Here is a 22,449-nt window from a genome sequence, read left to right as displayed (position 1 = left end):
AGTAAAATATTTTATTAGCTAACGAATGTAGGTTTATTTCAAGCAGAGGCAAATACAGCTATCCATTACCTGTTTTTTTTAAGTTAATTGTTACAAAGAATCTGGAAGCTGGTGTTATAAATAGTTTTGTCCCTTCCTCTAAGCACTAGATTTTAACACTTTGTTGCATCTGAAACAAGGCTTATCCTTGTTCTGTTTCTTTGTTTCCAGATGGTCTCCCAGCTTGAAGCCCAAATATCTGAGCTTGTTGAAATGAGTCTGGGTTTCACCAGAGAGCTCTACAGAGAGCCCAGAAAGCAGAAAACAAGTTGGAGCCTCTTCAGGGTCAGCTGACACACCTGGAGGGAGAGCTGGTCTCTGGAGACGTTTGGCGAGACAACTTGAATTTCGAGAAGCAAAAAGTAATAAGCTGAGGGCATGTCCATGGGTGGAAACATCTGCTGCAGTATAAAATTTCACCTGCAAATGTTTTGAATTTTACAGTACTTTGGTAGATTGGTTAAGTTCTGAGTTCTGAGTAAATTTCAAGGAACAGTGGATATTGTTTTGGTGTTCCTTCCTATTGTTTGGAGCTTCCTTGATTCAAGTTAATTCAATTAAATTCAACAGGTATTTATTGAACGTCTGTTATATATGAGACTCTGAAGGTTTGGGGGGTAAGGTATAACACGCAGTTCTTGACCATAAAACCTCATGATTCAATAGAGGAGACAGACATTCAAATAATTTGCTGTACTATAAGGCTATAAGTGTTATAATAAATAGATGTATTGATCAACAGAGTGCTCTAGGAGTCCAGTGAAGGGAGTGATAAATTCTGGATGAGGGGAGAATATTACAGTGGAGGAGATAATCAAGTTCATCTTTGAAGGATAAGTAGGATTTTAGTGGAGAGAAAGAGCAGATACTGTAGGGGAAACAGTTTGAACAAAAGCATGAAAGTTGCAAGTGCATAAGTATATTCAGAGAGCTCAGAGTAGCTGTTCCCATGTGGCTGGAACGTGGCATTCTTGGTGAGGCTCTGGCAGGAGAGCAGACTGGACTGGCTTGGGTTATGAAGGTTGAGTTCTCTTTATTCTGTAGACTATGATGTGCAATAAGTGACTTTTGAACATCACAGTAGTTTAGAAAGATCTCATCACTGTGGAGCTGGGATTGCCATGTGGAGAGACTCAGAAATGATAGTGGTGATAGCCCAGCGGGAGACAAGGAAAGTAGAGTGAGAAGAGATGGGGTCTAAGCTCAAGATTTGACCCTGGGAAGCCCACTGGTGACATCCGAGCGGCAGTTTTAGTAGAGCGGTGGGGAATAGGAGGGGTGACCAGTAAGAGAAGGGCTAGAGACTTAGACGACTACCAAGTCTGGTGAGCAAAGAGAAAAGAGGCATGAAGCCAAAGCTGAGAAAAACAGGATCAGGGAAAGGTTTTATCGGACAGAATGGCAAGGTACATGTTTGTACCTTGTCACGGGCACCTGTAGGGGAAGGAAAAGAGAGACAAATGGGCACAAGAGCATAGGTGCAGAGTTTGGCATGAAAAATACTCTTCAGTTGAAAACTCTGTACTCTGGACACTCATGCATTTTCATTCTCTGTACTTAAAAAAGTTGAGGACGCATCATGCCTGTGTTGAGGGTTGGATATGCAAAGATGCCTAAGAGGTGTCTGTGAGAAATCCTAGCGTCATGGATGAGATGGGCAAACCAGGGCACAATTAGTACAGTTAGTGCTACAATCAAGATAGGTATAGAATGCCACAGGAATTCAGATAAAGGAGTAATTACTTCTTCCCTATTTCTGTGTGTGAGGAAATGAGCCATATTCACACAAGTGGTAACATGTGAGAGGGGCCCGAAAGAATGAGTAGGAACTTGGCAGGCAGAAGCGGTGGGGAAGGAATTTGAGGCAGAGGGGACGGCAGGAAGGATGAAGAAATAGAGGGTGACAGGGAGACTGGAACGTGATGCTTGCTGAGGCAGAGACAGGAGGCAGCTCTCAAGGTGGCAGGAATAACTGAGGCGGGGCAGGCTGATTACACGAGGCTTTATCCTGTGGGTAACGGAAAGCCACAGGAGGGTTCTGACCCAAAGAAAAGTTTTTCTGAAGGCAGAGTGGCTCTGAGAGTCTAGAGGCTAAAGGAAGGAGCCCGTTGGGGGATTCTTAGGATAGTTTTGATCAGAAGATAATAAGGGTTTGGATCAAGTAGGGGTTTTGTGAGTAAGGATGGGGATAGATTTGAAGAATTTGGGAGGGTGAAGGGAATTTCTTGAACGGATGTCTGAAAAAGGTGTGTTGGTTGAAATTTTGAGCTTGAAAGGAAATCCTGCACCTGAGTATAATGCATTAAATTGGAAGATATCTGACTGCCGGACCTCTACACCTAGATGTTCCACCAACACCTTGCACTAAGCATATTCAAAACAAAAATGATTCCCTCTCCTCAAACGTGTCCCTCTCCTGCCTCAGTGATGGTGAGGTTATCTGCCTCAGTCGCCCAAGCCAAAATCCTGAGAGGCACCTGCAACGCTTCCCGCTTTTCAGCCAATTCCTAAGCACTGTAAATTCTGTCTCCTCAAAAGATCTCAAACATCCCCTCCCCCATCTCTGATTTAGAAGCAGTGCTTTGGTTCGGAGCATGATTTGCACGGACTGCAGAAAAACCCTTCTAACTGATCTCCCCACTGCTCCCAGGGTGGTCTTAATAAAATGCGTGTCTAATCTTAGCTTCCTCCATCCTAAAACTGGTCAGGGGCTCTGTATGGTTCTCACGATCAGGTCCTGATTCTTTCTTTACATGGCTGTGACCTGGCCAGTTTCCAAGTCCAGGCTCTCTCTCACCTGCAATCTCTCCAGCCAATGGTGGCAAAGTCAGAGCCCTCCTGAGACCAGCAGGGCACTGGTAGGGTGTGCGGGGAGTGGTCAGAGTCCAAAGACATCCACATTCAAATTTGTAATGTGGCCAAAGAAAAGAAGGCCCCCTTGGCAATCCATATTGCACATTGCTGGTCTCTCTGAGAAAATGTTCTCCTTACCTTCTTCTAGGAATAACTTTCCCTTCAAGACTCAGCTCCAATGTCAATTCCTCTGGAAGCCTTTCCTCAGAGGCTTAGTTCTTCACGCAACACGTACCTGGCTCTGTCACGGCACTAATCACCCTTTTTGTGTCCATGTCTTAATTCGTCTTTTCCAATCAACTCAGAACTTCTTGAGGCCCGGGGAAATAATTTTTTCTGGATTTTTCCAGGGCTTAGAGCAAGAATCAATAAATATTATTTAAATAATAGAAGAAGCATATCAAAGGCAAGACTTTTAGGTCGATAGTTGTCTCTTCCCGCCTTCGTTAGGATGACTCATTAGTTTTAATTGAGGTTATGCCAAAATAGCTTTCAGTTATGCAATCAAGGTGTGTAAACTGATTCTGCCCATGGTGAATCTTTCATAGATAACAGCCTATAAAATAGTAACAGTAGCCTTACTGCCTAGTAAGGCTAGTAGGCATGTAAGATTGAAAAGCAAAGGTGTATAGAGATTAAATTTAAATACAGGTAATTGAGGTAAATTTCTTTATTTATATTTTTATTTTTTTGCAGTACGCGGGCCTCTCACTGTTGTGGCCTCTCCCGTTGCGGAGCACAGGCTCCGGATGCGCAGGCTCAGTGGCCATGGCTCACGGGCCCAGCTGCTCCGCGGCATGTGGGATCTTCCTGGACCGGGGCACGAACCCGCGTCCCCCTGCATCAGCAGGCAGACTCTCAACCACTGTGCCACCAGGGAAGCCCCGAGGTAAATTTAAATAGTAGGCATGTAAGATTGAAAAGCAAAGGTGTATAGAGATTAAATTTAAATACAGGTAATCGAGGATTATACGACATAGAATATATTCATGCTAGACTGTGATTCAAATGAACAAAATGTACAGGAATCCTGTCAGCAACCTTACTTTCTGAGGCTTAGCCAAGATCCTTGAAAAGGCACTTTCTCTGTGGGGTCTTGGCTTAGTCCTGTCTTAATCCCCTTTGGCCTGCTGTAGATCCTTGAATGCTGAGTGGATGGGTCATATGTAGAAATAGAAAGAGAGGCTTTTATACCCTCGCATGAAAGGTACCAACTCTATTTTATTTAAAATACAAACAGTAGCGGTTATTTTGCTTTCATCTGCATAGATTAGAAATGAAATAGTCCATGAAGGGGGCTGACCCAACATTAAGAAGTGACAAACTGGGGCTTCCCTGGTGGCGCGGTGGTTAAGAATCTGCCTGCCAATGCCGGGGACACAGGTTCGAGCCCTGGTTAGGGAAGATCCCACGTGCTGCAGAGCAACTAAGCCTGTGTGCCACAGCTACTGAGCCTGTGCTCTAGAGCCCCCGAGCCACAGCTACTGAAGCCTGCGAGCCACAACTACCGAAGCCCGCATGCCTAGAGCCCGTGCTCTGCAACAAGAGAAGCCAGCGCAATGAGAAGCTCACATGCTGCAACAAAGAGTAACCCCCGCTTGCTGCAACTAAAGAAAGCCCGCACGCAGCAATGAAGACCCAAGACAGCCAAAAAAAGAAGTGACAAACTGATGATTCAGAGACAAAAACAGCCTGTGGTGGTCCTGTCACACAATACAGCAGCAATGTCTGTAATGGCTGTGACTTACAGGAGAGATGAAGTTTTATGTATGCTTTTCAACAAAATTGGAAAATATACACTTACAAATAATTTCATTCTGATGACTGAGATATAGATAGTTCTGCGCTTTAAGCTGGCATGCTTTAGTCATCAGGAAATGATACTTATTTAAACATATAATTGCCTAAAAATGCCAGATGGGTGAGTTATTGCAATGAGAAGGAAATTTCAAAGATAGAACCCAGATCATGAAATTATGTTATAGAAAGGTCATTGATGGATTTATTTATCCGTCAGGCACTTAGTAAGGATTAATGTCTGGCATGATGAGATAAGCCACAGAAATCAAGTGGAGGAAGATCCTAGGGTAGTTTTGTAACTTTAACCTGTTAAACTATGAACCTTGACTTCCCTGATACAGCTCAATTTTAGAATGTTGTTCCTTTAACTTTGATACATTAAAAACTTTTAAAGACATTTTCTAAAGAATTTTAACTTACAAAAACGAAAATGTTGCCCAAGTTTGTTTGTATGGAGAGCTCTGGTTTTAGCATGATTTGTAGAACCCAAGAAGTGTAAAATGGCAACCGGCTAATTGGTCAATTTCCACCTTGGAGGCCAGGACCCACTTAGGTGGACAAAATTTCCATGGAAGGTATGTGGATGAGTGGATCGCAGGGGCTGGATTAGCCAGTAGATCCCAGGAGCTGGGAGGGTCATGGTAGCAGCAGCATGTACCCAAAGCAGAGAGAGGCAGATGCAGTCAGGAGCGTGCCACATTTGTCAGGTGGCAGGGTTAAGAAGAGTGTATAATGTTAGACTGAACATCAAGGCCACTGACCAGGAGAGTCAAGAGCATTTGGACAAGGAACAGAACATGGAGCTGGCAAGGTGGTTCAAGAATTCATCACCAAGCACTGGAGTCAGGGGCTGGGCTCTGTACTGGGTTTAATGAGAACTACCTGTAAGCTTGGGAGAAAGACAAGGATTCTGTGAGATCACCTGTTAACTCTACTTTTGTGTCCCATTTTCATTTTTGTTCTTGGGTTTAGTATCTTAAATTTCTGGATCAGCTTTCAGAGAAAATGAAGTTGGACCAGATGGCTGCTGAACTTGGCTTCAACTCGCGTCTGGATGTAGTTTTAGCTCACACAGAGCAGCTGGTCCTCCTCGAGAGCTGCGCAGTCATTGAAAACAAGACGATGGTCTACAGTTTACACAGAAAGGTAGGGGATATTGCTGGTGTTGAGAGAAGGAAATTCTGAGAAACTTAAATCTTGAAAAATAATTTATTTCCACCATATTTCCCAGTGTGGCTAGGAAACATATTATACAAATATGTATTTAGAAGCCAAGTCTCTATTTCAAGTCTGAAGGGAAATTAAGTGTATCATCTAAGGTTATGTTTGACTGTGAATAGCTTAAACAAGTTGAAGTGGTCTTTTTGGTATTTTTTTCTCTCAAATCCATTTCTGGAGGTAAGCAGCTTAGAGTGAGTTGGCAGCTCTACTCTGTAAAGTTTCCAAGGACCCAGGCTCCTTTCAGCTCAGTAATTGCCCATCCCTAGGGTGGTCCTTATTGTCATGGGTCACAGTGGTGCCTAGAACCATTATATCTGTGTTCCGGGCAGAAGGTTAAAAAAGAAAGGGATGAAGAAGAGGGATGCAAAAGAACATGCATGAGCTATCTTTTAAAGGAGGCTCCCGGAGTTTTCTATGTGAGCTTATGTTTATATCCCACAGCTAGAATGTGTTCTGATGGCAAAACCTAGCTGCAAGGGAGGCTGGGAACTGTAGCCTGTACTCTGGGTAGCCATTTGTCTAGCTGAAAAAGTCAGTTCCTATGACTATGGGAGAAGGGGAGAGCTGGGCAACATCCAGCAGTCTCACCTTTATATAAGCTGTCTTGCGCTAGAAAGTAGAGAGGAGAAGAGTTTACTTTCCACTCACTCGAAGGAAGACTTAGAAACAGTTTAGACGACATAAATGAATGAATGGATGAAACATAAAAACATAATTATTATGTAATTATTGGCATTGGGGGAAGAAAGAGGAAAACACAGATGTGTCCTTAGAATAGTTCTTAGGAGAAAATTCTATGGTAGAATTATCGTGTATAGGCTGCTTAATGAGTCACATCTGGGTTCTCAGTTTGGTTCAACCAAGCTGTGTGACATTGGGCAAATGATATACTTCTCTGTCTGTGTTTCCTCGTATTTAAGATGGGGATGATACCTACCTCATGAGGTTGTTAATAAATAGCATTTTTGTACTCTTGGTTCATAGAAGATGCTCTATTCATATTTGACCTCTTCTCCATTTACTGTATCTTAAGGAATATTTTATAAAAGAAAGCAGACAACCCCTAGTACCATCAGAGACATTAAACTGAGCTACAACTCTTTCTGAAGTTCTCAGATAATTGATTTTTCCTCAATATCCAATATTATTCCTTCTTAAGTATTATAAAATTATTAAAATGACCAGTGTACAGAACTTACCACGGTAAATTTGCAGTAGAGTGAAATGTGACATGAAGAAGCTCAGGAAAGGGAGTTTAGTTAGAGAAATACTAAAAGCGCCTTGTTAAAAAAGGATGTGGGCATGGACATTGCTGTCACTGTGAGACAAGATCTTTAAGCCCTCATTTCAGTAAGCCCTTCACACCTTCAAACACTTTACTAGTGCAGAATATGTAATTAGGGAAAATGGGATGGTCTTTAGCTCTAACCATCTATAGTTCTACACGATTCCAATTCCCAGTGTTTGTAAGAGATGAAAGAGGTTCCTGTACTTAATATTCTACTCCCTAATTGTGACATGTGAAGCCCAGGAGGATTTTTTTCACCTCCTAGAGTCCATAATCTTTTTCTAAAAACCATTACAATTTCTTTCATCCAGTTTGACCGTCGATGCTAAGTGCTATTTGCAGACCCTCTTCAGCCTGGTTTGTGGATGGTGTAAGGTCTGGCGTATAGTAAAGACACTAATGAAGCAATGCCTTCTTGAAGTCCCTTCTATTTCTAAGATTTTCAATATACAAAGAAAGCTTTCCTCAAAATCTCCTTCATATGGCTTACTTTAAAAATATATCAACTCCCAGGGCTTTCCAGGGCTTCCCTGGTGGTGCAGTGGTTGAGAATCTGCCTGCCAATGCAGGGGACACGGGTTCATGCCCCGGTCCAGGAAGATCCCACATGCCGCGGAGCGGCTGGGCCCGTGAGCCATGGCCGCTGAGCCTGCGCATCCGGAGCCTGTGCTCCGCAACGGGAGAGGCCACAACAGTGAGAGGCCTGCGTATCACACACATACAAAATATATATATATATATATTGGTGCCACTCAACCTGGTTCTAAGTGATTGAAACTAGTCACATTGGGTTTTCTGGACTAATTTACACTTTATCTTCTTTCAGAAAAGACCAGTACAAGTATAGTTGCCATGGGGTGTTGGAGAGGATTTTGTCTGTCTTATTATGTTCTGCTCTTGATAAGCCCATTTTAGTAGTTTTAAAAGTAATTTTACATTTTTATTATGATGCACATAATGTTGGAGGGAATCAGACATTGAAAGCCTACTCCTTTGTGCATTTTCTGTGGCTCTTTTGTCTCATACTTTGCAGCTACCAAATTAATTCTTGGAAAAATAGGGATAGAAAAATGCAATCAGGAAAATCTGATGGTTTACAAATTAGTCTTATTGAAGTGTAGATAAAGATCAACATTATCTGAGTAATTCATTTATATTTACTGACTATTCAATGATTATTTTTAAAAAATCCCTGTTTGTATCAAACCAGCTAAAGACTCAGAAAGAAAGACTGGAGAGCAAAGAGCTGCACATGAACCTCCTCCGGCAAAAAATAGCCCAGGTGGAGGAAGAGAAGCAGGTGCATTCGGCATCGGCTGTGGACAGGGACGAGGCCAATGTCACCATCAGGAAGTTGCAGAAGAAGGTGGAGAGGCTGCAGAAGGAGCTGAGTGTGTGTCGAGAATTGAACACTGAGCTCAAAGCCAAACGCTGACACCAATGAGCTTAAGGCAAGTGCCCAGCTGCATTTCCTTGTCACTGTCTGTGTGTGTTTCCACAAAAGTTTATGCAAAAGAGTGACAGCCTTAAAAGGGACACACCAGAAAAAAAAAAAAAGCTGAAAATTTCCTCTGATTTTCTAGAGTTGTGAGAAAAATGCAAATATTCCACAAATCAGCATAGTCGATCAATTTCGTGTCTCTTCAATATTTGAAATGAAGCCATAGTTGCTGGGTGAAAAGTCAGTCAGAAAGGGGTGATGTGATGTACAGAAAATAAAAACATTTCTTCAAAGTGTGGGTGACTCTAATGGAAGGGATCATGTAGGGATTTTTCACATAGGAATTTGCTTAGAGAAAATGAACAGAAGTGTTCGCGGAGAAGAGGGGGCCGTAGGTGTGTGTTGTGCTGTGCGATGTGTCACACCAAGTGGTGAAGAGGGCAGACAGGTTGGGGTGATGTGATTCCTGGATTCGAGGTGTTCGGCTTCTAATGAATACAGAGAAGAACGAAATTAGAACTTGGGATTTAATAAAAATATTTAAATATCACGTATGTCTGCCACTGGCAATAATACATAACCTCATGTACGCGTGTCACCACTGGCAGATACCTGTGTCGTGAAAATGGGCAACAATGATGTCCTTGCTCTTTGCAGACACGGGCTCTGAAGTGGACTTTTGGAATGTTTCTGAATCTGGAAACAGACCAGTTGGGAAAAGGAATCTGGAATGAAGCCAGCACTTGAATCTGTGTAGCAGGACAATATTTTAGGGCATATTTCCCACTCTTTTCTCCCTTCTGAGTCATTAGCTTTTTTCCCCCTGAAGCCCTTTTGGTACCAGGAGGAGGCCACTAGGTAAAGGCTTATTTCCCTGGAGAAGGGGAGGGCAGACTCCACCCAGGGGAGTGGACATACTTGAATGTAAAGTAAGGGGGAGGCTAGGGAAGGCATCTGATAGGGTGCCTGGGTGCAGAGAAAATATCAGACGTAAGTATCCTGGACACCCCTCTCACACCTTGAGACTGACCTTTGGGGTGTGTGTCTGGTGGGTCAGGGAGAATCCCTGATGTCAGCATGCAGTTGCTCCCTCCCTGGCTGGCAGGGGCTGCAGGAGGTGCAGGCGCACCTAGGGGCCCTAGATCGCACCCATGCCCCGGAGCCTGAAGTTCCATTTGCGCTCCTGGGGGATACAGAAGGTAGCTAAAGATGTGCTTGGGAGAGCACACAGAGGGAGCAGGTGGCGGTGGCCCGCTCAGGTGAGGGACACAGTGACTTGCCATCAGAGGTTCCCAGGCAGATGCGCTAAGCCATGATCCTGGCTAAGTGTAGTGAGAGTAGCCGTAGGAGGCCTGGGCCAGGACAACCCTGTGAACTAGAAGTGGTGCTGGGGTGAGAGGAGCCCGCACTTCGTGTAGCAGAGAGCGGAAGCAGGAAGAGAGCAGAAGCAGGAAGAGAGCAGAAGCAGGAAGAGAGCGGAAGCAGGAAGAGAACAGAAACAGGAAGAGAGCGGAAGCAGGAAGAGAGCGGAAGCAGGAAGAGAGCGGAAGCAGGAAGAGAACAGTAGTAGGAAGAGAGTGGAAGCAGGAAGAGAGCAGAAGCAGGAAAAGAACAGAAACAGGAAGAGAGCAGAAGCAGGAAGAGAACAGAAGCAGGAAGAGAGCAGAAGCAGGAAGAGAGCGGAAGCAGGAAAAGAACAGAAACAGGAAGAGAGCAGAAGCAGGAAGAGAACAGAAGCAGGAAGAGAGTGGAAGCAGGAAGAGAGCGGAAGCAGGAAAAGAACGGAAACAGGAAGAGGGCGGAAGCAGGAAGAGAACAGAAGCAGGAAGAGAGCGGAAGCAGGAAAAGAACAGAAACAGGAAGAGAGCAGAAGCAGGAAGAGAACAGAAGCAGGAAGAGAGCAGAAGCAGGAAGAGAGCGGAAGCAGGAGAAGAACAGAAACAGGAAGAGAGCGGAAGCAGGAAGAGAACAGTAGTAGGAAGAGAGTGGAAGCAGGAAGAGAGCAGAAGCAGGAAAAGAACAGAAACAGGAAGAGGGCGGAAGCAGGAAGAGAGCGGAAGCAGGAAGAGAGCAGAAGCAGGAAGAGAATGGAAACAGGAAGAGAGCAGAATCAGGAAGAGAGCGGAAGCAGGAAGAGAGCGGAAGCAGGAAGAGGGCGGAAGCAGGAAGAGAGCAGAAGCAGGAAGAGAGCGGAAGCAGGAAGAGAACAGAAGCAGGAAGAGAGTGGAAGCAGGAAGAGAGCAGAACCATACTGTATACAGAATGCTTCTAGGAGACACGGGATGGGGTATTATATGATGTTCAATCCTGAAGTAAAAAAATGAGTTCCCTTTAGTTTTTCTTTCAATTCTTTCACCATGAAGGAGAAAATCTTAGAGGTTATTATGTCCTAGAACACTTGCTGGTCTACATTTTAAACAAAGAATAAGCCTTATGCTCAGTGCTGAGTACCAGCCATAGTACCTACTAATACCGTTTTGTTTTATTGTTAATACAGTGTTTGTTTTATTGTTATCTCCCATTTGTGGCACATTCTGTTGAAATCATATAAAATTCCATATAAAATAATTAAATTCCTTTAAGTTAAAAAGGTGGTCAAGTTAAAGAAGAAAATGGATCATCTAGGTGACATGTGGACAGGTAAACATTGTGGAGGTAGAATGGGAATAACTGAAATATAGACAGATTGGAGAAGAGAATGAACATGAGTGATAATTAAATGCAATAAGCCGGTGATTGGCTGCTGCTAACACCGTGATAATTTCTGCGAGTTGGAGCACTGGGAGAAGAAACGGGGCAGAGGTCAGGGCCACATCACACAGGACCTCGTGCGTCATGCTAGGATGCTTGGGCTTTTCATCTGGGTCCTGGGGAGCCACTGGAGAATTTCAAGGAGACGAGTGAAATTGTCAGCAAAGAGACTGAAAAGAAACAGAGATATGAGGAGAGTAAAGGGACTTCAGAGTAAGGCTGTGATGAACAGCATCAAGTGCAGCGGTAAGATGAAGACTGAATGACTGTTTGCTACACTTGGCTTTGGGACATCTAAGGCTTGAGCGTGTATAATAGCAGATCATGGTGGTAGTGAGTGAAGGCTCTGACAAAAAGCCAAGTTTCAGTAGGCTGAGAACTGAAAGAGAAGTAGAAACAGAGATGGCGGCCTAGTCTTCTGGAATACTTGGATGAAAAGGGAAGGAGAGACAGGAAAGTAAATAAAGTTGGCTTGTGTGTTTAATTTGTTGTTTTATTTTGCATAAAGAGATGCACATATTTCTACAGGTAAGGTATAGAAGAGACTGGATTTGACTGACTCAGCAGTCACTCAGGCCCCTAAACACTTAAGTAGAGTGCAAAGTCTGCCTGCCAGTAGAGAATAGAGATCTCTATAACTTACTAATACAGTAAATGCTAACTTCATGAATTTATAAGATTTCAACTACAAAACAGCTTTTTATTGTTTTATTTGAGACATAATAGTATACAAGACAGACTGATGGTATCATTTCTCCATCTTTGTACATCACCTATGCTTATCCCTGTGTTAATTTTACTATCCATAAAGCAGTATTTCTGACGTTAGCAAAAGTGGCCTTCTTGGGCTGCTGTTAACCAAGTACCATGAATAGAGTGGCTTAATACAACAGAAATTTATTCTCTCACAATTCTGGAGTCCAGAAGTCTGAAATCAAGGTGTTGCTAGGGTTGGTTCTTTTTGGAGCATCTGAGGGGAACCATTCCATGCCTTTCTCCTGGCTTCCGGTTGCTGCCTACAATCCTTGGCATATGGCTGCATAATTCTGATCTGTCTGCATTCTGATGTGACCTTCCCATCTGTATGTCTCTCCTTTTCTGTATCTTATATGAATAGCCATTATTGGATCTGGGGCCCACTCTAATCCAGGATGATCTCACCTTGAGCTTTTTATTTATTTATTTATTTATTTATTTAATTTATTTTTGGCTGCGTTGGGTCTTCGTTGCTGTACGTGGGCTTTCTCTACTTGCGGCGAACGGGGGCTATTCTTGGTTGCGGTGCACAGGCTTCTCATTGCGGTGGCTTCTCTTGTTGTGGAGCATGGGCTCTAGGCACACGGGCTTCAGTAGTTGTGGCTCGTGGGCTCAGTACCTGCGGCCCGCGGGCTCTAGAGCGCAGGCTCAGTAGTTGTGACTCACGGGCTTAGTTGCTCCGCGGCACGTGGGATCTTCCTGGACCAGGGCTCGAACCCATGCAGGAAGATTCTTAACCACCACACCACCAGGGAAGCCCCAAGCTTCTTATCTTAATTACACCTGCAAATTGCAAATAAGACTACATTCCGAGGTTCTGGGTGGACATGTCTTTTGTGGGGTGAGGGGGGCACTCTTACTAAATTAGGCATTAATTTCACCATTTAGAGAGGGTCGATACAAAGTAATAATTTGGACACGTTTCTATGTGTTTTGTTTAAAAAACTGAGATATAATTCACATGATATAAAATTCACTTTTTTTTTTGGCTGCGCCACATGGCTTGCAGGATCTCAGTTCCAAAACCAGGGATTGAACCCAGGCCATGGCAGTGAAAGGCCGGAATCCTAACCACGAGGCCACCAGGGAACTCCCAAAATTCACTCTTTTAAAGTACAAAATTCAGTAGTTTTTAGTATATTGACAAGGTTGTGCAGCTATCACCATTCCCTAATTCTGGAACATGTCCATCATCCCCTCACCTCCAAAAAACAAAAACAAAAACCCTCCATATTCATCCTTTCCCCAAACTCCATAACCCAGTAATCTACTTTCTGTTTCTATGGATTTGCCCAAAGCAACGCCAGTTGCTTTGTAGCCGGCATGGGTTATGAATAGTTTCAGCTGAGTAGATTGAACCACACAGTAACAGTGGCTTGGTCAGGAAAGATGTTTACGTCTTTCTCACTGCAAAAAAGCATGGGCATGGACGTAGTCATTCCGTGTTTAGTAGGATAGCTTCATGTTCATCGCTGATCCTGGCTTGTTCTCTCTTTCTGCTTCACCCTCCAGCAATAACTTTCCTCCTCAATGCCACCTCTTAGTGCAAGCTAGCTGCTGGGGCTCTGGCCTCATTCCAGGCACCAGGCCGAAGGAAAGGTGGAAGGACATCCTGTATACCACTTTCCAGGAGCAATACAACACTTCTTAGTCTTCGTTGGCTGGAACTTAGTCCCTGGGGCTCACTTAGATGAAGTCAGCCTAAGAAATGGGTCTTTATTCTGGGAAGTAATAAAAAAAGGAAGAATAGATATTTGGTGGTGAGCTTTCAGCCTGTACCACGTGGCTCAAACTTACTAGGGAGCTGTGGCCAAAAATTGGTAGTCAGACAACCAAAAACTAGTGGAAAGCCATGATTATCTTCCTTGTAGTCTCTCAAGGAAACATCCAAAGAGGGTAACATTCCTCAGCCACCAGCAAAGCTCTCTTCTGCTTTCTAGCTTTCTTTTTTTTTTTTTTTTTTTTTTTTTTTTTTGCGGTACGCGGACCTCTCACTGTTGTGGCCTCTCCCGTTGCAGAGCACAGGCTCCCGCTCCGACGCGCAGGCTCAGCGGCCATGGCTCACGGGCCCAGCCGCTCCGCGGCATGTGGCGTCTTCCTGGAGCGGGTCACGAACCCGTGTCCCCTGCCTCGGCAGGCGGACTCTCAACCACTGCGCCACCAGGGAAGCCCGCGGCCTCTCTTTATATTATTTTCCCCGAACCTACCATCTTGAACTCAGCTCTGATTACGTAGATCCATTGACCTTGAATTGCCCTGAACTTGCCCCACTTTGAATGTGTACATCAAGCAGAACCTGTGAGAAAGAACCTCCTTGGTGCTGCGGAGGGGTTTGGGGTGTGCTTAGCCTGCAGAGTGGAGCTTCCTTTGATTTCCGCTATGGTTCCCTCCTAGTGAAATCTCTGTGGTTCTTTGAGGAGGGGCACAGCATCATTGGGCAACCCTCCCCCCCCACCGTCCCACCCCCTTTAGAGAGCCCTCTTGCAGTGCCTGGCCCGCGCAGGGTCCTATTTTCAGTGCGATCTCCTAAAAACCCTCCAGGTGGAGAATTTAGATCCTCTGGCAGATTCAACAGGTCCGATTTTACGTTTAATCGCCTTCTCTTTCAGGGTCTTTGGCCCTTATAACGCGAGAGAATTGTTCACCAGATTTGAAATGCTTTCCCTCAAGGAGGCAGATGCCAGATATGGTATTCACTGGAAGTGAAGCAGACTCGGAAGTTGGTCCATCCTCCCTGGGGTCTGGGTGGCACATCAGTCTTATTTATGACCATCTCTGTTCCACTGGGAAAAAAATGGTGGGCATAGTCTCTCACTGAACTCTGGGCTGGATCTGATAAGCTCCCTTAGTTGGATTAAGAAACCCATTTGCCTTGGCCCCCTTTCCCCACCCCCCGACCCCCCATCCTCCCAGCAATCTCATTTGCAGCAATTTCTCATTGCTCATCTCAGCCTCCTAAGGCCTGCTTCCTATCGCTGGCTCCCAGTTCGGTCCTGGTGGCTTGGCTTGGAGTCCACTACTTCCTCCCTGACAACAAGAATTCAGGCAGCCCTCAGGATTGTGATAAAGTCTCATATTTTTGAGAAATTCTTGGCTATAATTTTTTCTCATTAGGACTTGATTTATGTGCTTCTAACTCTGCAAGCTGTGTTCCATCTCCTTTGGTAGATGGCCCACTGTAAATGTTTTTGCAATCTGAGTAGAAAGGCTGAATGTACCTCCTCTTCTGTTAATATAAGGTTTATAATGCAACATAGCAATCCCAGAAACTTCTTGCTTTGCCCCATATTTTCTCTGCAGCACCGAGGTAGTTGGCAGGTGAAGGGAATCTTTATGTTTTAAAGGGAGATAACCTTGTTTTAAAATTGATATTGATTTCGCTCATGTAATGTCCCCTATTTGTAAAATATTTGAAAATCTACACAATATATTATTTAGAGCACTTGTTCATATAATTTATAAATAAATGTACATATATATTCAGAAGTTTTTACTGATAGGATGCATTATACATGTATCAATCACTCATGGGAAAGCTCCCTTCTCAATTTTTTATTTTGAAAAATTTCCAATCTATAGAATAGTTGCAATAATAGCATAACAGACATTCTTTTACTTTTCATGTAGATTGTTAACATTTTACTTATTGTTATATTTTGCCTAATGAGAGAGACAGAGAGAGACAGAGAGACAGAGAGATACAGAGAGACAGAGAGAGGAACCATTTGAGAGTAAGTTGCAGACATCATGACACTTCATCCCTAAATACTTATCAGGTATATCTTAAGAACAAGAGAATTCTTCTGTGTGACCACAGTGCAGTCGTTACACTCAGGAATCTACATTGAGATAATATTCTAATATACTCATACTAATATACAGTCCACATTCAAATATGGGTTTTGATAACCTGGAATCCATGAATGATCTCCAAGGTCGGCCCCTGTAGACCTGCACTTCGTGGGCACCATTTCCTTGTCTCAAGTGCTTGCCCTACTGGTGCTGGTTCATTGACTAAAAAGCTGACTCAGAATCCCTTCCCCCAGCTGTTGCTGGCATTTTACTTCCTGCATATTTCCCAAGCTACAGCAGTTGTTCTTACACCTTCTGGATTGCAAGCAGCTGTCAGTTTCCCAAGAGATTTCCTCTCTCCTGCATGGAGCCAGTTCAAAAGTTTTGAACTTGTCCAAGAGTGTCTGCCATTGACTTCCTCTCTGCCTGGAAAGGAATTTAATTTCTTAAGAATCTGTGTGTGTGATAGTAGGTAAAAACAAGTTTCCAGTTTAGGTATTTGACTCAAGCTTTCTCAGTTTAGTGACATTACCCAGACAGTATAAATCTGATTTTCCATCTGCACCTCCATATCCCAAGCAGGCACCTTTCCTCCATATCATGTCATAATTCCAATCTTAGAATAGCTTCTACCATTCCTCTGACTTTCCAGAAGTGTTGGAGGACCCTTCAGAGTTTAGGTCAGGTCAGCTTGTGCTCCTTACGCCATAATTCTGGAACTCAGTCTCCATGAAGATGAGCTCTAACCCCGAGACTCGGTCAAGATTTTAATCTCTGACAGTAGCCTCCAAATGTAGTCTGGGTAAATTGCAACAATCTTAGAATGCTTCATCAATAAATAATCAGCAGTCCAGAAACTAAATGCTAATGTTGCTTTATTATTGTTACTCAAAAAAAAAAAGGAAAAAAGAAAAACAAAGGAGGATTTCATTCATCAAGGGTAACAATATTTTAAAGCGTCTGTTCCATTGTTTTCTCTCTCTCTTGTTTCCTTGCTGCATGACACCTATATCTCCTCACAAGTCCCTCTTCCATCATCCCAAGTTTCTTCCAGAAACACTTTCTGCAGCCTAGTTAACGTAGACTCTTTCTTCCCACTCCTCTCTCAGCTTTTCATCAGGTAGATCAATTTAGTCTCTCAGGCTCTCTTCTTCCCCAACACTCTCCCCATTACTCAGATTTGCCCTGGAAACAACAGGATGGGAGTAGATGCAGCATGAAAGCATCTTTCCTTCTTAGGAAAGAAGGGATAAAATGAAAGGGGAAGGGAGAAATCAGCAAACGCTCATTATCTGGTATCTTTTTATTACTTTCAGATGTAACCTTTAAATGCTTTTCAACAAAATTAAAACACAAATTTATGCTTTTTCTTTGAGAATATGCCTGTAGGCCTTGTCTGAACTGTTAGGAGGCTCAGAACTAAATTCAGAGCTCTGCTGATATTTGTGCTTTGTCCATCCCACGTGTACTTCTTTATTTCAAAGTAATTTCTTTTGATGCATTTAAAGGCTTCTTTGTAAATGTACTTTCCAATAACAGCTTTATCAAGATATAATTCACATATCATAAAACTTACCCTTTTAAAAGTGTACAATTCAGTAGTTTTTAGTATATTCACAGTTTTATAAACATCACTGCTATCTAATTTCAGAACATTTTCATTACCTGAAAAAGAAATGGGGAAGAGTTACTCCCCATTTTCTGCTCCCACCAACCCCTGGCCTTTTCTGGATCTCTCATATAAATGGAATCATATAATAAGTGGTCTTTTGTGACTGAGTTACTTCCCTTAACACAATGTTTTCAAGGTTCATCCACGTTGTAACATGTATCAGTACTACGTTCCTTTTTATTGCTGAGTCATACTCTACTGCATGGATATAGTACAACTTTTAATCTACTCGTCCATTGATGGATATTTAGGCTGTTTTCACTTTTTGGTGATTATGAATAGTGCTGCTACGAACATTCTGGTGAAGGTTTTGTGTGGACGTAAGTTTTTACTTCTCTTGGATATATGCACCTTGGAGTGGAATTGCTGGGTCATAAGTCAACTCTATGATTACAATTTGAAAACTGGCCAACTGTTATTCACAGCAGTTACACCATTTTGCATTCTCACCAGCAGTGTAGGAAGGTTCCAATTTCCCCACTTCTTCACCAGCACTTGTTACTGCCTATCTTTTTGGTTATAGTCATCCAGTGGATAAGTGGTAGCTCATTCATATTTATTTTGAATGGTCAGTTAAAAAATTTTGTGCTTAATTATGCAAAACTACCTCAAATTCTTTTTTTTTTAATTGTGGTAAAATATACAGAACATAAAATTTTACCATTTTAACCATTTTTACATGTACAATTCAGTGACATTAAGTACATTCACACTGTTGTGCAACCATCACCACTATCCATTTCCAGAACTTTGTCATCATCTTAAACTGAAACTCTATGCCCATTAAACAAGAGCTCCCCATTCCCTCAGCTCCTGGTAACTTCTAGTCCATATTCTAGCTCTATGAATTAGCCTATGCCAGGTAACTCACAGAAGTGGAATTATACAATATTTGTCTTTTTGTGTCTGGCTTATTTCACTTATAGTGATGTCTTCACAGTTCATCCATGCTATAGTATGTATCAGAGGCTTCATTCCTTTGACTCAAATTCTTTTTGTCAGCAGATCTGGTATAATTTTAAATACTAAACTAATACAGAAAATGTGCCTCATACTTGAGGATGCTCTGTTTTGGCTTTAAGATCCTGGGATAGCTTCTGAGAGAGAGGTACCACCCTTCCCTCCTGCCTGCAGTGGGTGCTGGGGCCACCTCCCAGTTCCCATACTCAGTGGTAAAGTCAGAAGACGTTTTTTCAGAAAAACTGCTAATTTCCCTCACAGCACTGATGACTTGCCAAGGAGGTTTTAAGTGGGGCTTCCTTGTGGTAAATCACCAAAAGAGGAGACATTTTGCTCTTTCTAATGTTTTTATACCAGGGATGACCCCTTGGCAGGGGTAAAAAGTGCAAGTTGCTTTATCTATGGAGCTCGGTAGAGTCTATGTGTGAGTACCACAGACTTTGTTATAACATTTAACCCCTGAATCATGCTATCTACCATTTCATCTCGTCAATCTTCCACATAATGATACTCTAATATTTGCTCATAAATTATAACTGCTTTAAGACATGTTCATCCAGTCTATATGCTTAGCAGATTCTGTATAACTGGGTTGGATTCCATTCTTTATTCATGAAAACAGTTATTAACTGAATTTCATTGACTTTGAAAGAAATTTTTTATTATTTATTTTATTATTTTTGGCTGTGTTGGGTCTTCGTTCCTGCGCGCGGGCTTTCTCTAATTGCGGTGAGCGGGAGCCACTCTTTGCTGCAGCGTGCGGGTGGGCCTCTCTTGTTGCGGAGCATGGGCTCTAGATGCACGGGCTTCAGTAGTTGTGGTTCGGGGGCTCTAGAGCGCAGGCTCAGTAGTTGTGGCACACGAGCCCAGTTGCTCCACGACATGTGGGATCTTCCCGGAGCAGGGATCTAACCCGTGTCCCGTACGTTGGCAGGCGGACTCCCAACCACTGTGCTACCAGGAAGTCCCCACTGACTTCTGATTTGTCTTGTTTATACAATTTTCCTAAATAAATTCAGAAGAAATTATCAGCATTCTCTTTGACTGCTTAGATTAAAACTTTGGAACAGACCAAAGCCATTGAAGACATAAATAAATCCATAGACAAACTGGAAAAGATGAAGGAGAAAGCTGAGAAAAAGCTACTGTCTGTCAAATCAGAATTGGAGACTACAGAGCATGGGGCTAAGGAGAGTAAAGAGAGGGCCAGGAACATGCTAGAAGTGGTAACCAGTGAAATGAAGACATTTAAAAAAATCTCTGGAAGAAGCAGAAAAGAGAGAAAAGCAGGTGAGTAGAAATCTGGCAGTGAAACCTTATTTAGGAAAGATGGGGCAATTCAAAAGCTTGATAATTATTCATACATTTCTTCATAACCAATTTTTCAAGCTTTCTATATCATTCTAACGTATCTATCTGTCTTCTACCATCTTTATGGCATTAAAAGAACCATTATGATTTATTCCACTAAGAAAAACAATTCACATTTTCATGGCCCGAACTGTAGCAAAGAAAAAGACATTTTTATCAAAGCCATGGAAAGCCTGTGAAAAGCCAGGTTCTGTGAAGAGGTTTTTATTATATTTGCTGATTGCCTCTGAAGTTTGCGTTATCCCAGATCTTCTAACGTTATCCAGGGCTGCAGCCTCAGGAGGGAAATTTTATCTCCAGCAGAGATCAATTGCAGGAAACAATCCCAATTCTCAAACAGTGGCACCCAGACCTGATGGCCGACCAAGCCCAGATGTAAACCATAAAACAGAACTCATGCGCCCACTGGTTGCAAGGAGGAGTTTTATCTGGTGAGCCCATCAGGAGGTCAGGCATAAAAAAACATGTCCTGGGCAGCCTGACCCCTGCTTTTGGCTTTTATCTCAGTCTCTTTCTGCAGCTCAGAAGGGCACAGAGTGGACTCTGATCCGAGGATATTTTTTCTCTTTGGCTGCCTCTGCTTTGGCTCATGTGTCAGGCCGAGTTGAGGAAGGCCAAACTCTAAGAGTGAGTGGTCTCAGAGGAAACCTCTCATCCATTAAGAGTATTGGCCATATTCAAAAGGGTGGAAAAGTTTGGGGAAAACGTTTTCATCAGGGAGACTAGGCTGGAAAGAGTGTCCTGTTTCCCAAGTTGGATTCAGCGTAGGAAGGATGCTCTTAAGTGAATGAGCACATGATGAGGATGTTTGGAAGGCACTTCTGGAGGAAACATCTGCCTTCGGATTGGATCACACCTTTTCTAAAATGGAAGGTACCTCTGGAGAGGGGTTGTCTGGCCATCTCTAGTTGATCTGCTTCTGCTTTTGCCTAGAATCACAGCAACCAGTCAATGAGAATTTGAAGGGGTATAAGGCACATTTTGTCCATTTTCTCTAGCTCCACAACTCTCATTTTTCCTTTTGTGATGGACAAATAATTGTCCCAGAGAGTCCAGTGTTGTGGGTTGTGAGGTGGCAATCTGTGTGATGTGATTTGATCAACACTTAGAAGTTCTCCATTTTCATCAGTTCATACTTTTTTTTTTTTTTGCCACTTGTTCTTCCTTTCATTTAAGAGGTTCATTGCCCAGTTAACATCTGGGCATGAATGCTTATAACACAAGAGACACAACCACACCAACAATTGTAGAGCATTTCCTAGTAGGCAGAACACATACACAGTCATCGTTTCATTTGATCCAAATTTCAGAACAACCCTGGGAAAAAGGTATGGTTAGTCATTCACCCTGGAAGTGGGAAAATGAAATCTTATCAAGGCCAGAACCTCATTCATAGTTGCTGAACTGGGCTTCTTGATTTGGTAGCCGATACCATATTAATTGGCTCATCAGAAAAGTGGTTATGAAATTGCCGAAGGTTGGTGTCTGAAAGGACTTTAGAGGTAATTTAGCAGGCTAGCCTTCTTCTTCTCCTTCTCCTTCCTCTTCTTCTCCTTCTCCTCCTCCCCCTCCCCCTCCTCCTCCCCTCTCCCTCCCCTCTCCCTCCTCCTCCCCTCCCCTCCCCCTCCTCCTCCTCCTCCTCCTCCTCCTTCTTCTTCTTCTCCTTCTCCTCCTCCCCCTCCCCTCCTTCTTCTCCTTCTCCTTTTTCTTCTTCTTCTTCTTCTCCTCCTCCTCCTCCTTCTTCTTCCTCTCCTTCTCCTCCTCCCCCTCCCCCTCGCCCTCCTTCTCCTTCTCCTTCTTCTTCTTCTCCTTCTTCTTCTTCCTCTTCTTCTCCTTCTCCTCCTCCTCCTCCCCCTCCCCTCCCCTCCCCCTCCTCCCCTCCCCCTCCCCCTCCTCCCCTCCGCCTCCTCCTCCCCTTTCTCCTCCCCCTCCCCCTCCCCTCCCCCTCCCCTCCCCCTCCTCCTCCTCCCCCTCCTCCTCCTCTCCCTCCCCCTCCTCCTCCCCTCCCCCTCCCCTCCCCGTCCTCCTCCCCTCCCCTCCCCCTCCCCTCCTCCTCCTCCTCCTTCTTCTTCTTCTCCTTCTCCTCCTCCCCCCCTCCTTCTTCTCCTCCTCCTTCTTCTTCTTCTTCTTCTCCTTCTCCTCCTCCCCCTCCCCCTCCTTCTTCTCCTCCTCCTTCTTCTTCTCCTCCTTCTTCTTCCTCTTCTTCTCCTTCTCCTCCTCCCCTCCCCATCCTCCTCTCCCTCCCCCTCCTCCTCCTCCCCCTCCCCCTCCCCCTCCTCCCCCTCCCCCTCCTCCCCTCCCCCTCCTCCTCCCCTCCCCCTCCCCTCTCCCTCCTCCTCCCCTCCCCCCTCTCCTCCCCTCCCCTCCCCTCCCCCTCCCCCTCCTCCTCCTTCTTCTTCTTCTTCTTCTCCTCCTCCTCCTCCTCCTCCTTCTTCCTCTTCCTCTTCTCCTTCTCCTCCTCCTTCCATAAATGAGAGAATTAATCAGAGAGTAATGAGAGTAAGT

General features: G+C 43.9%; 1 protein-coding gene across 1 annotated transcript in view; it reads left to right on the top strand.

Moving 5' to 3' along the window:
* The window catches only part of CCDC170 (coiled-coil domain containing 170), a 90,070-nt gene that overhangs the window by 67,305 nt on the left and 316 nt on the right, over positions 1-22,449 (top strand). The window contains 7 exon segments of the mRNA XM_060114521.1: positions 211-250; positions 253-401; positions 5,665-5,838; positions 8,412-8,629; positions 8,631-8,652; positions 19,626-19,820; positions 19,822-19,863. Coding sequence (XP_059970504.1) covers positions 211-250; positions 253-401; positions 5,665-5,838; positions 8,412-8,629; positions 8,631-8,652; positions 19,626-19,820; positions 19,822-19,863 — 840 coding nt within the window.

Source organism: Mesoplodon densirostris, chromosome 12, assembly GCF_025265405.1.
Source record: "Mesoplodon densirostris isolate mMesDen1 chromosome 12, mMesDen1 primary haplotype, whole genome shotgun sequence".
NCBI lineage: Eukaryota > Metazoa > Chordata > Mammalia > Artiodactyla > Ziphiidae > Mesoplodon > Mesoplodon densirostris.
This window is presented reverse-complemented; position numbering and strand designations above follow the sequence as displayed.